The following is a 15,993-nucleotide window of genomic DNA, read 5'->3' as shown; positions in this document are numbered from 1 at the left end:
ATGAGACCATGTCTGCCTTTCATGCCCCGCCCACGCGGATTTTCATTGACTATAAAGTGAATTTTGCTGACTTGACGTGGCCAATAAGAGCCTGATTTACATGCAACTTCCAGCTGGCTAGATGTTGCAAGAACCTGGTATGTAGCAACAGGACAAAGCAGGCGACTTACAGGCAACAGGAGGCTGTAAATTCTCTGAACAATCATGATTAATAGAGTGTTAAGAGTCGATAGGTGAGAAGCTGGCTTTCAGAGACTTACTCAGTGACTTCCCGGGGTACAGTTTGGCCTGGGGGTAGCCAGGGATCATCTTCTCATCTCTAGCTCTAAGATTCTCAAGTTCATGTTTGATAATGAACTGACACTCGGCCATTGTGAGGAAGTCGTCATTGTTATCTAAAATACAACAAAACTTTCTGGTTACTTTCTAGTAGCAATGTAAAAGTAATAGCGTTAATTACGTTATTAACTTATGCTTGTGGTTATAGAAATGCCATAAACATAAACAACCTATGGAGCTGCCAAAGTACAACTGGAAAGTTAACAGGCGGCAAAGCACTTTGGATATGAGGGTACCACGTCCGCTCTGATTTCTAACTCTGCCTTCAGTCATTTCAAAGTTTCTCTGGCACCAAAGTCCATCAGCACACATTGCCCTGGTCTTATTTTGAAGCAATGGTCAGCGACTACACTCTTTGAATGCAGGACATGTTTAATGGGGGAGGGAGGGAGGGAGGGAGGGAGGGAGGGAGAGTCAGTCTAAGCTTGCACGTTTTGAACTGCACCAATGTTTCTAACACAGGTGGAAAAGCTGGCTTAAACGGGAAAGGCCCTACCAAACTGTCACAGGATGGAGTGAGGATGGGCCTCACTCCATCCTGGAACCAAGCACCGTGGAGAATAAAGTTTGTAAGAAAACAGCAGCTCTGACAGATAAATCTTTTTATTGAGGAAAATGTTACCCAGACCAGGGTATCACTGAGGCGAAAAGCTTTACAGTGAGAGCTAGTACCAAAGGCCTAAGTCCATGTCCTAACTCCATCAGTGCTGCCAGGAGCCCACGCACTTGAAACAAGGGCCCCTCCTTCAGACAGCCTGAGGCCCTGGTTTTCTCCAGAATATTCTCCTTGAGATGCCCTTAAATGCCAGGACATGCCCATCATCCCGCCACATCAGAAGGAGCCAGAAAACTTAAGAAGTGAGGTTCCTAAATCCTGAATTCTTACATCTGTCCACACATATTTATTACTGAAATTAGAACAATGTAAACAAGGCATCCATTCTAACTTGTGTTCATTCACCCCAGGGAGGTAAGTTACGGCTCAAGGACTCCACACAGCCGGTTCATCATCTCCTTACGGTTCAGGGCTACTGTTTTGCTCAAAACAGCTGAGCAGAGCAAGGCCCACAAAGCCTAGATTTTGACTACCCGGTGCTGGTAGACTCCTGATCCCATCAAACATGTCTCTGCAGCAAACCAATCCTCTGCTTACCATGGAAGCCTTTGAAGCTGTGGCGGGTCCCATAGGTGAAGGCCCGCATGGCCGAATCTGTGCACTCCTTCACCAGCCCCACCGCTTCTGCCCCAAGCAACAGTCTGATGTTGGAGGCACCAACGAGGTACAAATTCTGGTTTCCTATTGTTTCCTTCTCACACTTATACAGTGGTCTAAACAGCAACTGGGCACCTGTCAAACACAAGACAGCGCAGTACAGAACAAAGCAGACACAAACTTTCAGAAAATGAAAATCTATAAAGATACAATGTTTCTTCTTGGTATAAGGAAATGAAATTATATTAGCAATTTAAATCTGTTATCCAAGTAAAAAGGAAGATAAGGAAGTTGGGATAGAAGTTAATGCTTGTGTTTGTGCATATGTGTGCACACAAGTGCACATGTGAACAGACATGTGTGGATGTGCACATGTGGACAAGAGGTTGATATCGATTGTCTTCCTCAATTGTCCTCCTCCTTACTTTTTGAGACACAGTCTCTCACTGAACTGAAACTCACCAATTTAGCTAGAATGTCTAGCCAGTAGCTCATAGGGATTCCCCTGAATCTGCAGCCCCTGTTCTGGGATTACAGAATTTTACCAATGTGTCAGAAATAAAAAGAGGTCCTCCTGCTTATATGCCAAGCACTTTTCCCACTGACCCATCTCCCCAGCCCCTACTGACCCATGTCCCGAGCAGCCACCACTGTCTTTCCAGCCCCTACTGAGCCATCTTTCTATCTCCTACATGAACCATCTCTGTAGCCCCTACTTACACAAGCACTGAACTGGAGGGTGGGCAACAATGCCATTCCTGTGAGCAGAGTCCCTCTGCCTGATGCTTTTGTAAAGCTGGACTGTGTTCAAAGCTTGCACAAGTGTAACGCTTTCACGGGGCTGCAGCTACCTACACACTCTGCTCTGTGTGTCTTTCCCTAACACATCTTCAAGTCCTAGCTGAGTGCCATTTGCATGGAAAACCAAAGCTGATCTTGAGTGCGAGCAAGGCCCCTCTATGGGAGGAGACGTGGTGTGGCCACTGGTGCTGAGACAAGTCAGGCTAGCTGGTGACTCTCACCAAAGTCTGTCTTACCCACTGCCTAGCCTACTGCACTTACCAGTCCTATCTCCTGCGTTCTGCTAAGTCTCCTACACACACTGCCGTAAGGGGACTTGTCACTGGCTTTGCTGGAGCGGCCCCTCTGTACTCCGCCCTTCCACTGTTGGCTAGGTATGTCCAGAATTCCTTCAGAACTGAGAGGATCCCACCACTCTGCACTAGACTGACCTGACTTTGCTCTCTTTGTTCCTGTAGGACTGTTGCATCTTAATCACCAGGGCTCTGGAACTTTCACTGGTGCAGCTGGTCACAGGGCATCTCTCTCCCTGAAAGCCAGAATGGGCCCTGAGTCCATCTCTACTGAGTTCTCCCGTACCCATCCTTCTAGGTGGTGTCAGCCTCTGGGCTGCTGGTATTTTCTTTGCCCGCACATTCTGCTCTTTGTTCTTGCAGGTCTTGCTAACATTGCCTCAACCACTTTGATTTTTCACACAGGATTTTATGTTTTCACTTTGTAAAAGCTGCTTTTCCTACAAGACGGTCTTTCTAACACATTCTTCCTTTGTGGGTGACATCTCTTTCTGCCTCTGAGGGCTGAGCTCTTCCTCCTCCTCCTGGCACCTGCTGCCCCCTTCATCTGCGTCTCCATCTCCCTCCATCAGACACGTGACAATCTTTCTTCTTTTGACTCTTGTTTAAGAAAGGGACCCCGAGGGGCTGGTTCAGAGAGCTCAGGTGAATTCATCAGGCACAGCCTCAACAGGTCACTGCCTAGATAACCCCCTGGATTCTTCATTCCTAAATGGGTCAGATGCCACGAGGAATTCAGTATGCCGCCTGGATTATTGGAAGCCTTGTTCTTGCACTTTATAAACTGAGTTTGATGTGAGGCTTGGGGAGGGATCTCCCTGCAGACCTCCACAGAAGCCTGGCCCCACCATCTCAGCACCCAGCCTTCACCAAGAGTGAGGCTAAGGCTCCTGGGAAGCACTGGTGGAGGTGGGGGAGACCCTGCATTTTCTTCAGGAGCCCAATGCCCTCCCATTTGGTCTTAGCCATCTCAAATCTGACAAGCCCCTCATTGTTATATTACCACAGTTAAAACAGCAGTTTAGAAATAATAAAATGATAACCTAAATATAAATAATAATAATGATAAAATAGTAAATGCACATCCTCCCTGAGGGATCCAAGGTACCCTCTCCTATAACTGCCCAAGTGTGAAAGTGCGTCTGTCCCTTCCTTCTCCTGAGAGCCCCTGGAGACACAGGGCGAAGCAAAGGAAGCTGGGACTCTCTGGAGTTACTCCTAAATCACAGAAATGCGACGCGGAGGCTCCGGCCCAGCTGGAAAGAGTTCAAACTTCAGCAAGCAAGTAGTCTTTCCTTCTGGCTCAATTACTTATAAGCGCCTTGATTTGAAAAGTCTATTCTGAAGACATTGGTTTACAGCACCGTTAAGGGCCTGACTTCAGTCCTCAGCTGGGACAGCTAGTGGTTCTATGCATTCTAGGAGCTGTCTGGTTAGTCAAACTCGACTTTTCTCCAGCCCACTTCCTGCTAAGCCACAGTGTCAGAAGTTGTCAGTGTCCCCAATGCCTTGCTTTCCCTCCCTTTACTACGGCAGCCACGTTTAAGGTTCATGTTTGTGTGCTGTGCACAGCTCTGACGATCCATCCACTAACAGGATGTTCACTCCACAGTCTAGGAATCAGCCTCCATTTTCCCCGTCTGGACAGCAGTGTCTACAGGAGGTACCAGACGTATCCTTCCCTTGGGGTCACAACAACCCATGGTGCACCACGACATGTCTGCTCACATGAAAAGTACATATGACACTCCTACCTCACCTGTGCCAAGTGGTAGGCGTGGCCTTTAGAAACATGAGGAAAGCCACTCCCATGGCCCACAATCTAGTGGGGATTTTAGTGTAGTGCTGATTTAAGATCTTCTTTCAAGTCACAGACAAGCGATAGAGAGCCAAGACATAGCATGGAAACACATTTGCCGACACACATCAGGGACTGACCATGGCCAGGCTGGTGGAGTGGCTGTTGCACTAACCTCCATCTTTCTTTTTAGCGACAATTCTGTTTTTGAGCCATTCTTTGGTTTCTTCTTTGACATCCTGGGCAAGTTCTATGACCACCAGGGGTGTGAAGGAGCTTTCACAAGTATCCAAAGTTGATAAAGTCACTGCCATCTTTGACAAGCTTACTGAAAATTAAAACAAAAAGCAAAAGTCAGTTATTCTGGGAAGAAAGCAATATGCTAGCCGCTGCACTATCCCTGCTAGGCAGAGCCACTGCAGAAGCTTTTGCTCAAACTACATATGCTAAAAGTGGCACCCGAGTAAGAACCCAAGCCAGGACTTCTACTTCCAGGACAGCTGATGAGGGACTCAGACAAATGCTTCTGCTGAAGACCAGATAATGCACACACACATGCGTGCGCACACTCACACACGCACACACACACACATGCATTTTCTCTCCCTCTCATATATATATATATATTTCCATATAATATATAATTATATGAATTATAAATTTACTATATAAAAGTATATAAAATAAATTACATAAACTTAATATATAATTAAATTTATAGAAATATAAATTTATATAAATAATAAATTTTATATATATCATTTTTTAGACAAGATCTCACTACATAGCCCTGGCTGACTTGGAACTTTTTATGTAGATAAACCAAGCTGGCTTCACACTCATTAAGATCTATCTCCATGGTTCTGCCTCCTGGGGGATGTTAGGACTAAATCGCGGAGTCCCCCAAAAACCAACAAGGAGACCAAGTCAAAAGCAAAGAGTCTTAAGCCAGGCAGTGGTGGCGCACGCCTTTAATCCCAGCACTTGGGAGGCAGAGGCAGGCGGATCTCTGTGAGTTCGAGGTTAGCCTGGTCTACAAGAGCTAGTTCCAGGACAGGAACCAAAAAGCTACGGAGAAACCCTGTCTCGAAAATCCAAAAAAAAAAAAAAAAAAAAGCAAAGAGTCTTTATTCTTATTCAAATTTGAACTTGGACTCTCCACACGTCCAAGGCACGGGCACAATCAGAGAGTCTCAGGCTCAGTTGGGGTGGGGTTTTTATAGTAGCAGAGGTTGGGGTGAGGGATTTCTAAGGTTCAGGACCCCAGGTTGGCTGGCGTTTGTCAGGATGAGTGTGTACTGGTAGGTGATTCTATCTACAATGGTTGGTGTGTAAGGGATTTCCTTTGGAACAATAGGTACGTTTCCCTTGGCTGATCTGTTCCTAGCTGGTGCCTGGGTGGTTGGACCCTACAAGGGCTGGGACTAAAGGTGTGCACTAAACATCTATACACACACAATTGAAATGGGAATCTGTCTGAATTCCACTGCTAATGATGCAGCAAGAACAATGACAACCACGGGAAGCAGGGTAGAGCTGTGTTTCCTGGGAGCAGCTGCCAAACTAGGTTAAGGACACCCAGAGAGGCAGGCAGGGCTCCCATCAGCAAGGAAAGGCTCACTTTACTGACTGCCCTCTGCACAGGAGGGGCTGGCCTAAGCACCTCCTCACCTAATTCTACTAAATCCTATTTACTAATAGATACACAATTTATTACTTTCTCCATCTTGTTTTTTTAAAAAAAGAACTAATTAACTTGTATGTATCTGTATGACTATATGCATGCGTGTGTGCATTTGCATGTGTGGGTGTGTTCATACGTGTGTGTGTGTGTTGTGCTGTGCATGAAAGCAGGTCTTTGTATTCTTTGTATTCTTCAGAGTTACAGGTGCTCATGGGGCTCAAGTTTATTATATATGCTGGGGTCTGACATTTAATTCGGCAAAATTAAATGTTTCAAAGATAAGAGAACAAAAGCAACCAAAAAAAAAAAACCAGAATAAAAAACTACTCAGCAGTCACAAAACAAACAACCTTGATCGGTGTTTCCACTTTCTCTCCAGTGACAGGTGCAGAGGAACCGAATCAGATTAGAGACCCGACAGAACCAGGGGGTTCCAGGTGAAGGGATCCTGGGCTTCTCAAACTTTTTATTCAAGGTAGGGACAGAGAAGCAATGGTAAACACGGTGGTTCTCATCACTTTCCCTAGATGTGCTGAGAGGCGGCGGGTCTCACAGTGTGGGGCTGAATGGCGGTTGTGTGCATGAAATCTTTGAATGTTAAACTAGAAGCCCTTGCTGAGGCATTCCCTGGGCAGGAGGAGATATTCCTCCCAGGGGAGTAAACAAAGGGCTGAGGGGCAGAGTTCACACTTCAGGATACTGTAGGTGAGTCTGTAATTTATGCAAACTTATCAGCTCTGACAAAAGACCAAAGACCAAGAAGGTGCAGCCACTGGCAGGCCTGCGTCACACACTGAATGGACATTCCCTGCCTTCATCGTTGCAGTCACTGGACTGCTTGTCCAGTCTGCCTGTGTTGCATGGACACAGACTAAATTCCAGGTATGTAAGAAATCAGGAATTCTAACTCCAGGCCAGCCCCTCAGGGGAAGAACCAGCCCTCCCCCCACGATTCTTTCTCCTTTCCAGGGCCCCCTGGGATGGTAAAGACAGGAAAGTCTGGTCTAGAGCACAGAGAGGGGTTGCACAGCCCAACCCCCCCTTCCCCCGCGCGGCTACTGGTCACACACAGGGAGAGCTCGGCCTAGCTCCCACTGCTACAACCCTTGGCTTGGCTCCTTAGGTGGGACTGTGGGGAAGTGGTGACCTCACATTCTGAAGCAGTCATTTTCCTCGTGGCTGTGACGGAGTGTCTGACAGGCAAACAACTTCACGGAGAAAGTACTGACTCTGGCTCCCAGTCCCTCACGGTGGGGAAGGCATCAGCTCCATGGGCACAGGAGCCTACACAGCACTAGCCAGTCTCTGCGTCTGGACTTGAGATGGCGTGTGACCCCCTGTCTCATACTCCCACTACCGGACCTCCCAAGCATGGTGTGTTGTCTCCCTTCTTCACGGGTGAGCCGGGATTCTCCAGGGCAGACCCGATACTTTACTAACTCTTAAGACTGTGTGTGCCTCCATCAGTTTCAAAGACTCCAACGTCTGAATGCGTGCACACAGCACTGCTCCAGCGGGACAGCTTCCTGCCCATGAACCTGCCCTCCAGCACCAAAGCATCAGAACAGACAGATTGTCTGGTGTGGATTGATCAACCTCTCTCCCTGCCCTGGAAATGGTGTAGGCTTTGTTTGGGTCTGGCCTTTAATAGGCTTTTGAGATTAATTTAGGGTTTAAATTATACACTCTCGGGGGCTGGAGAGATGGCTCAGTGGTTTAGAGCACCTTCTGCTCTTCCAGAGGTCCTGAGTTCAATTCCCAGCAACCACATGGTGGCTTACAACCATCTGTAATGAGATCTGGCGCCTTCCTCTGGCATGTGGGCATACATGGAGGCAGAATGTTGTATACATAATAAATAAGTAAATCTTTAAAAAATATATATATATATAAATAAATAAATAATTATTCACTCTCTCCCGACTGGAGCTGCCTTCTCCATTGATGCTCAAATACTAACTTCCATAACAATGTCTTGGATTTTGTTTTGTTCTAAGTAGCCTTGATTGTCTTGGAACTGGCTTTGTAGACCAGGATGGCCTTTAACTCACCACTACTGTCTGGCTAACAATGTCTTGGAAATGCCTGTGTGACAGTTAAGTTTTAAATGTCAACTTGCCACAATTCAGATGCTGCTTAGAGAAGAGTCTCAGTTGAGGAAGTGTCTGGAAAGGCTGGCTGCAGCTACAGTGATGGGAGATTCACAGCTGTGAACTGGTGAGGGAGATGCAGCTCATTGTGGGAGGCACCTAGGCTGGGCCATGAAATGTACAGAGTGAAGAAAGCTAACTGTGCTTAAGAGGCTAGCAGGCAGCTTGGGTCCATTTTCTCTCTCTGCTCTTGGCTGTGGATGTCATGTGACCAGCTGCCTCAGGCTCCAACCTCAGCCTCCCCTAAGCTGCTTTGGTCAGGTGTTTGATCTCCAGATGCATCAGGATGCCCTGTGAAGATCCATGGAGACCAAGGGTCACCATCATTCTTTCATGAAAGGCAGGACCTGCTCAGCTTCTAAGATCAGACCAGATCGGCTGTGTTAGCAAAGGTCTAGACCAAGAGGCGGAGATCTAAGACGGCATCATCTCGTCCAAACAGCTATTAATGGCAGCTGGGGAAGGACAACCTCTGTGCATCACACATGACCACAAGGCTTCCCGCTGGAGTGGGGGAGAACTCCGGGACGAGAAAGAGCAGTGTTCAGAACGTGTGGACATGCATCAAAGGTCAGTGCAGCTGAACATGTCTACACTGATGTGGTTAATAGTCTACCTTATTCATAATTATCAGGTCATAAAACAATCGTGCCGAGAAAGCCAGAGCAGGCTTCTCTTCAAGCAGGTACAGGAGAACTCATAGAAACCCATAATGAGGAAGAGACCTGGCCAGTTGTCCTCATGAACTTAGACCATAAACCCAACATGGACAAGTTCAACAGAACCACCATATTCGGGCTGCCCACGCATACTTCAGCATTGCCAGAGCATAAATTTCATTTTTTCACTCAGGAACCCATAATAAACATTGCTCACTACTCACTCTCACTTAGGAGACTCTGTGCTATTCACTATGCAAAGCAGACCCTCATCAGTATTGGCAACATATGGCAAACAAGGGTTAACGTCCCTCAGCTGCAGAGTTACCAGGACTCCAGGGGCAGGGGACAAACCAAACAACAACAAACCACCACAGGCAGCAAACACAACTCTTAAAAGCACACCAACCACATCGGAAAAGATGTCCAAGGCCACTAAGAGAAGAAGTAAAAATTAACAAGAGACGTCCCTATTTCCAATTTACTAAAGCTGAAAGATGGGAAGAACTCAGCTGTGAACACATCTGGAGAATCAGGCATTTTCACGCACCACGGATGGACTCAGCAACGCACCACCTTCCAGAAAGCAAACCAGCAACAAGGAATGCAAATGTCTACACACTGACATCACAGTATTATTTTCAGGAGTTTGTCCCAAGAAGAAAATTAAACAAAATGTATCTAGATGTTCATTGCCACTTTACTAATACTTGTCTCTAAAGGATCTTTGAACCAATGTGAATATAGAAGTCATTACAGATTTTATTGTATTTATTTGTGTATTTATGAAAAACAACAACAAAAGAAACAACCTACTATCCAAACATCCACCAAAGACAACTATATACCATGTGGTACGACAGGACCACCCATAAGCAGACACAGATCCAACTACATTCATTAAAAATTATACTTAGTCATTAATACAGATGCTAACTCCTCACACAATTAAGAAAACTATACACACTGACTCCATATAAAATGTATACTAAATACACAGTAACACCAGAAGATGTGAGCTGAGTTCAAATCCCCAGCACCCACATAAAAAGCCAGATGTGAGCCAGGCAATGGTGACATATGCCTTTAAGCCCAGCACTCAGGAGGCAGAGACAGGCAGATCTCTGTGAGTTTGAGGTAAGCCTGGTATACAGAGTGAGTTTCAGGACAGCCATGGCTGTTATACAGCAAAATCCTATCTTGGAGAACAAAATAAAACAAAAAAGTTAGGTGTGGACATGCGTATCAGTAACCTTGGATCTGTGGGAGAACAGAGAGGGGATCTCTGGGGTTTGCTGGCTTCCCTCTTAGGTTCAGTGAGACCTGTCTCAGAGAAGGATAAAGTCAGACTCCCAGTGACCACTTCTAGCTTCAAAGTGTGAGTGCACAGGAATGCACACCTGCCATACATGTGTGCGCACGTGCATACACACAATTTTAGTTCTATCACAAGTGCCAGAATTGCCTAGGTTCCACTGTGAGCAGTATAAACCATAAGAGAAGGGAAGGGAAGCAGGCAGGCTATGGTGCCTGCAGTCCCGTGAGGACCAACTACCTTCCTGTGCCTCTGCAAAGTCACACAGCAACTGTGCCATCCACGGAGATGCAGAGTGCCAGGAGAATGGTTTCCTACGGAGCAGACTTTGTCTCCTCCCTCTCCCCACAGCCCACCTGGGAGTGCCCTCTCTCTGCCCCACACTGCAATAGCACTAATGTGTCCTCGCCTGACCTGACCCCTTCATTAATAATCCCTCTTGGGTGACCCTGTCTGGGGGTCCCCACACCTCTGTTCCACCTTGCCCACTGGCAGCCCTGACCAGTTGAGTGAGGGGTGTGTGGGGAGAGGCAGCCTCTGCCTAAACTGAGTTCTGTGACTCCCTTTCACCAACCGTTGTAGCGGGCGTTTGCTCCACCATTACCACAAGATGGAACAGAAAGGCAGACCCAAAATACCAGACGGGAATGTGATTAGTGTGTGACAGGTGTGGTCGTGGCAGGAGCAATCTAAAACATATCCGTGATTCAACAGACCAACCTCCAGGGCACTAGGGGGTAGGATGCTCTTCTTTCAACTTCCTCCCGATCAAGACTGTAGACCAAGGCAACGGTGAGAGCGACCAGCAAGCTGAGCATCCAGGGCTCGCCAGAGGCCCTGCACAGGCTCCAGAAAACTGTGCTGGGTGGGGGTCTCTTCCAAGGTGTGCTGAATTACCAAAGGAGCAGAGACACCTACTTGAGAAGAGGATACACCTGGCTTTCCCATTGGTCACGGGATCCCTGGCCCACGAGGGGTGGATCTGAATAGTGCTTAGGATGCAGAGAAACACAGTTCACTGGGAGAGGCTGTGCATGAGGACAGCGGAGGGGATTCTTGAAAACAGACACTCCTGCGTGTGCACATGCATGCACGCACATACACACACCACCTTATTTCAGGCTCAGGGAGAAACAGGACCCATTACTCTCAATGGTGAAGCAGAACAGGAGCATCTGAGTGAGAGGAGAATGAAACACCTCTGAACACGCTGGAAATGAGAAGAGGAGCCCAAGAAAAAAGGCTGTGATTTTAATTGTTGGAGCTGAATGTATCTGGAGGAAAGGGTGGGCACTTGGCACGTTGCTTTCAAAGGGACTCCTGTTGTAATTCATATCCTAATAAAGAAGTTAAGACACCTGGATTATCTGATCAGTCCTTCTATTCTGTAACATGTTACATCTGTCTGTAAACTGCTTGCCATTGCAAGCAGAAGGACCCGAGTTCAATCCCCAGCACCCACATTAAAATGCTGGGCATTGAAGCCTAAGCTTCTAATACTAATGCTGGTCAGGTCTGGAGGGAGGTGGTCCCTGTACAGCCAGCCTTGCCTAACTAATGAGTTCTGGGACAATGAGGGACCCTGACTTAAAGAAAGAAAGAGAGAGAGAGAGAGAGAGACAGAGAGAGACAGAGAGAGACAGAGAGAGAGAGACAGAGACAGAGAGAGAGAGACAGAGAGAGAGAGACAGAGAGAGAGAGACAGAGAGAGAGAGACAGAGAGAGAGAGAGAGAAAAGAAAACAAGGTAGAGAGTAATTGAAGATGTGTCCTGAGGCTGACTTCCTGTCTTGAGACATCCACACAAGGAAAAAAAGGGTCCCTTTAGTGTGTAATTTACTCAAACAGCAGCTTGTGTGCACAGGAAAGATAAGCATCCTTTCTCAGACAGTGTTCAGGAGATGGGTTCAGGAAAGGTTGTTGACTTCCTGCAGGCCTGCCCTACTGCACAGCTCTGTACCTGGTCATCTTGTCTGGGAGGATGCCTTTGTTCAAAGCTAAGGACTGGATCCGGGAGTGTGTGGGAGCCTGGTGTGCTCCGACCAAGATCTGCAGGTCACTAAGGGAATGGTGTCAGTGTGGTTTCTCTGTTCAGGAATTGTACTAAGAACATACACTGAATTAGCATCAGGGAAGCTGGCACATGAGAACTCAGTATTTTTGCAGACTTTTAAAAATCCAAATTACTTCAAAATAAAAATCATTTAAGGTATCTTTTCCTGCCCAAATCCCTTCTTTTCCCTTCCCAGCAGTACACATAAAAACTCCCGCGCATTCAGCGCAGCTTCAGGTCACATGGAGCACTGTCTCAGGTTTCTATTGCTCTGATCAGTACCAGGACCAGGACCAAAAGCAGCGTGGGGAGAAAAGGGTTAACTTGGCTTCCACCATCAGGGAAGAACTCAAGACTGGAACTGAAGTAGGGACCATGGAGGAACACTGCTTCTGGGCTCCATCAGCCTGCTTTTTTATACAACCTAAGGCCACCTGCCCAGGGATAGTTCTACCTTCGGTGGGCGGCGGGGGCGGGGGCGGGGACGGCGGGCCCCTCCCCCCTTATTCATTAATCAAGAAAAACGTTCCACAGACTTGTGTGCCTATCAATTTGATGGAGAACAGCTTGTGTCAAGTTGAAATCAATAACCACAAAAAAAATGAAAAAAAAAAAAACAACAAACAGGTCAAATGCTCCGCATTCCAAGCAGGCATCGTCCAAAAGCAAAGGTGTTATTCTGTGTAAAAGCAGAAAGGTACAGATAATTTATGAATATTTATGAATACTGATAAGGAATTGGCGTTTAAACACTTGGAAAATATAACTGCCTTGATCAGCCTAATTTTTCACTTCCAAGCATGTATTAAACAGAGTTGAAATACTAATATTATTTTTAAAACAAATAATTGGTTGCTCTGTGTGAATTTTTAGGGATCAAGGAAAATACTAAGTGAGAAAACGCTAAGCTGGAAGAGTCACAATATGGGAACATGTGTACCTATAGACAGGGATTGGTTTGGTGAGACGGCGGATGCGGGTGGTGGTGGTAAAAAGTGCTGGGTATGCAAACTTGACTGAGTTCTAGCCCTCTGGAGCTCACACGGGGATGAAAAGAGAGAACTGGCTCTGAATCCTGCACACATTCCATGGCCTGTGCACACCTATATTCACACCACAGTAAGAATACAAACTAGGAAGGAAATCATTAGAATGTCGGCAGAAGCCATACAAATCAGAGCATTTATATTTTCAACTTCATCCTCTTTTCTGTGTTCAACTTTTCTAGTTTTCCTCTCTCACACACACTACAGTTTACCCAAACACATGCACGAACTCACAAATACACACTCACGCTACACTTTACCGGTCTTGTCTGGGTCTGTCCATTATTCTGGATCTCTCGTGTCTCATTAAGGGGACCTAAATTTGGACCCCCAGAATGCACCTTCAGCCAGGCCACAGAGCACTTCTGTAATCCCAGCTCTTAGGGGGAGATGCTGTAAAGTCCAATAGCCTAGCCCTAGAGCAGGCAGCACAGCTGCCAAGAATGAAAAGATTCTGCCTCAAACAAGGAGGAAGGCAAGGGCCGGCACCTGTGGTCCTCTGACCTCCACAAGCCTGTGTGGCATCCTCGTGCCTGCACTCACACGTGAACACGCGCAAAGTTAAAAAAAAATAAACAATATGCCTGGTGAAGTCACAGCCTGTTAGTCTGTGTGAGTGTACTGGGCTATTCACACCAGGTAGAGACGCCTCAGGGAGCATCTCACAGTTGCTTATCCACGGCTGCAGTTAAAACTGTTGAAAGACAGAATGTGCCTTTATAAACGTCTGGTCCTCTGAGGTTAGTGTGACTTTAAACGAAAACCAGGCGGCTCGCAGTGCGCTGGAAACTTTTAAAACGCACAGGATTCGATTACACATCCAGGGTTTAAATGCGTGCGACACCGCAGTTTGGAGTGGGAATGAACTCGAAGAGCGCCCAAGTCAGGACACCCACGCAAACCGCCCCAGCTACGGGAAGAAGCAGGGTTTTCAGGTGGTCGGCCAGCGGGGACAGGGATCTCTACCCATTCACCGGAGTCGTGCGACAGCAGGCCCCGGGGTCAGAAAAGTGGAACCGGATCTGTCCGCAACCCTGGAACGCTTCCAGACGTTCTCCCTAAGTGTCAATCAGAGCCGCCTGCACCCCCGGACCCCAGGCGTCAATCAGAACGGGCCCCGCCCCAGGCCCGACGCCGACAAGAAGCCGGCGGCATCCCCCTGCCTCCGCAGGACCTCGGCCTTGCAGAGCTCCAGCCCCGCCCCGCGCAGCCGAGTCGCTCTTCCCCGTGGGCGGAAGCCCCGGCAGGCCCCCCCGCACCGGCTGCTCCCCTCCCCACTCACCGGCCGCCCACGCAGCGTCCTCGGGGGCGGCCCGAGCAGGGAGCACCCGGCTACGGCGCTGAGGCGGGGCAGACTGGACCGCGACCTGGGCGTGGCGCTTTAGGCCTCCAGGGGGCGTCAACGACCGGACGGGACGGGGCGGGGCCTTCCGGCTGTCACTTGGTCGGGGTAGGCAGGACCACGGCGAAAGAGGCGGGCCGGAGGTGCACAGGGCGAAACCTCACTGGCTGTCGCTCGGCAGGGGCGTGTCCTCGGCGGGATGGGCGGGGCCGCGAGGGCTGTCACGGTGAGCCGGCGGGTGGAGCCACTGCGACGGAATGGAGGCGGGGACTCGGTGGGTGGGCGGGGCCGCTCTTGGGGTGGGGTCCGACCTACAGTCATTCGAACGGGGGAGAGGCGGAGCTTCGGCGGAAGGGGCGGGGCCTGACTGGCTGTCATTGTAGTGGAATTGGGACTAAGACTCGCTGTTTTTGCCTTGCGGGGGGTCAGGGAATGGAAGGGACTAGGGATCCAGTGTGAGCACAGGTCTCGTTTCAGTTGTACCAGGTAAAGAGAAGCTCAGATCCGATTTATAACTGAAACCTCACCTTCAGGCATCCATGGGATTTCCCAACCCCGAGCGCTTCCCAGACACCCTCCCACCTCCACCCTCCACCCTCCACCCTCCACACCCTTCCTGTTTCTGCCCCTGGCCAAGCAGGGTTGCCTTCCTTGCTTCTCCTGAGGTTAAACAAAGCTGCCTTCTTCCGTGGGGACAAGCCCTCCTTTCCCCCATCCTCCCCCCAACACCGAGGTGTGCAGGGTTGGAGGCAGTTTCTTCTAGACCCCTCTCTGCCCTAAGGAGCAATTCTTGACTGGTTTCAGCAGGGCCCTGGTGCTCTCTCCTCTCTGAAAACCCCTCTCTGAAAACCAAGGCATAAACAATTAGAACCAATTGATGACTCAGTAGACTTGTTATGGTTATACTATAACTTGTTATCATTCAAGGTTCCTGTTCGCTCATCCTCTGAACTTATTTATATTCATCCTAGTATATAACTTCATCTTTTGGTATTTGATTGGAAATATTCGAAAAAACATCATTTGAATGGAGTATTTTTTTAATCCACTTAGCTCAGATGATCTTTATACTAGAGATTGATACCAGGGCTTTGTGCATGCCAGGGAAGAGTTTTTGTGGACCTGACACAGCTGTAGTTGCCTGGGAAGAAGGAACATAAGGAATGACCTCTATCAGACAAGCCCGCATTTTCTTGATGATGTGGGAAGGCCAGGCCCACTGGGTGGTACCATCCTAACCTGGCAGGACCTGGCAGTTTAAGAAAGCAAACTGAGCAAGCCAGTAGCAGTGTTTTCTATGG

General features: G+C 48.1%; 1 protein-coding gene across 2 annotated transcripts in view; it reads right to left on the bottom strand.

Moving 5' to 3' along the window:
- Positions 1-14,748, bottom strand: part of Ano10 (anoctamin 10) — a 126,263-nt gene extending 111,515 nt beyond the window's left edge. For both annotated transcript variants that reach the window (XM_050141625.1, XM_050141626.1), the window contains exons 1-4: positions 14,633-14,748; positions 4,620-4,772; positions 1,493-1,687; positions 261-395 (exon numbers count right to left, since the gene is read on the bottom strand). In XM_050141625.1, coding sequence (XP_049997582.1) covers positions 261-395; positions 1,493-1,687; positions 4,620-4,758 — 469 coding nt within the window. In that variant the 5' untranslated portion in view covers positions 4,759-4,772; positions 14,633-14,748. The remainder of the gene's footprint in view (positions 1-260; positions 396-1,492; positions 1,688-4,619; positions 4,773-14,632) is intronic.
- Between the last annotated feature and the right edge of the window lie 1,245 nt (positions 14,749-15,993).

Source organism: Alexandromys fortis, unplaced genomic scaffold, assembly GCF_014885135.2.
Source record: "Alexandromys fortis isolate MF-2015 unplaced genomic scaffold, M_Fortis_MF-2015_v1.1 scaffold_44, whole genome shotgun sequence".
In the NCBI taxonomy this organism is placed as follows: domain Eukaryota; kingdom Metazoa; phylum Chordata; class Mammalia; order Rodentia; family Cricetidae; genus Alexandromys; species Alexandromys fortis.
The sequence above is the reverse complement of the archived record's forward strand: the minus strand, read 5'-3'. Positions and strand labels throughout refer to the sequence as shown.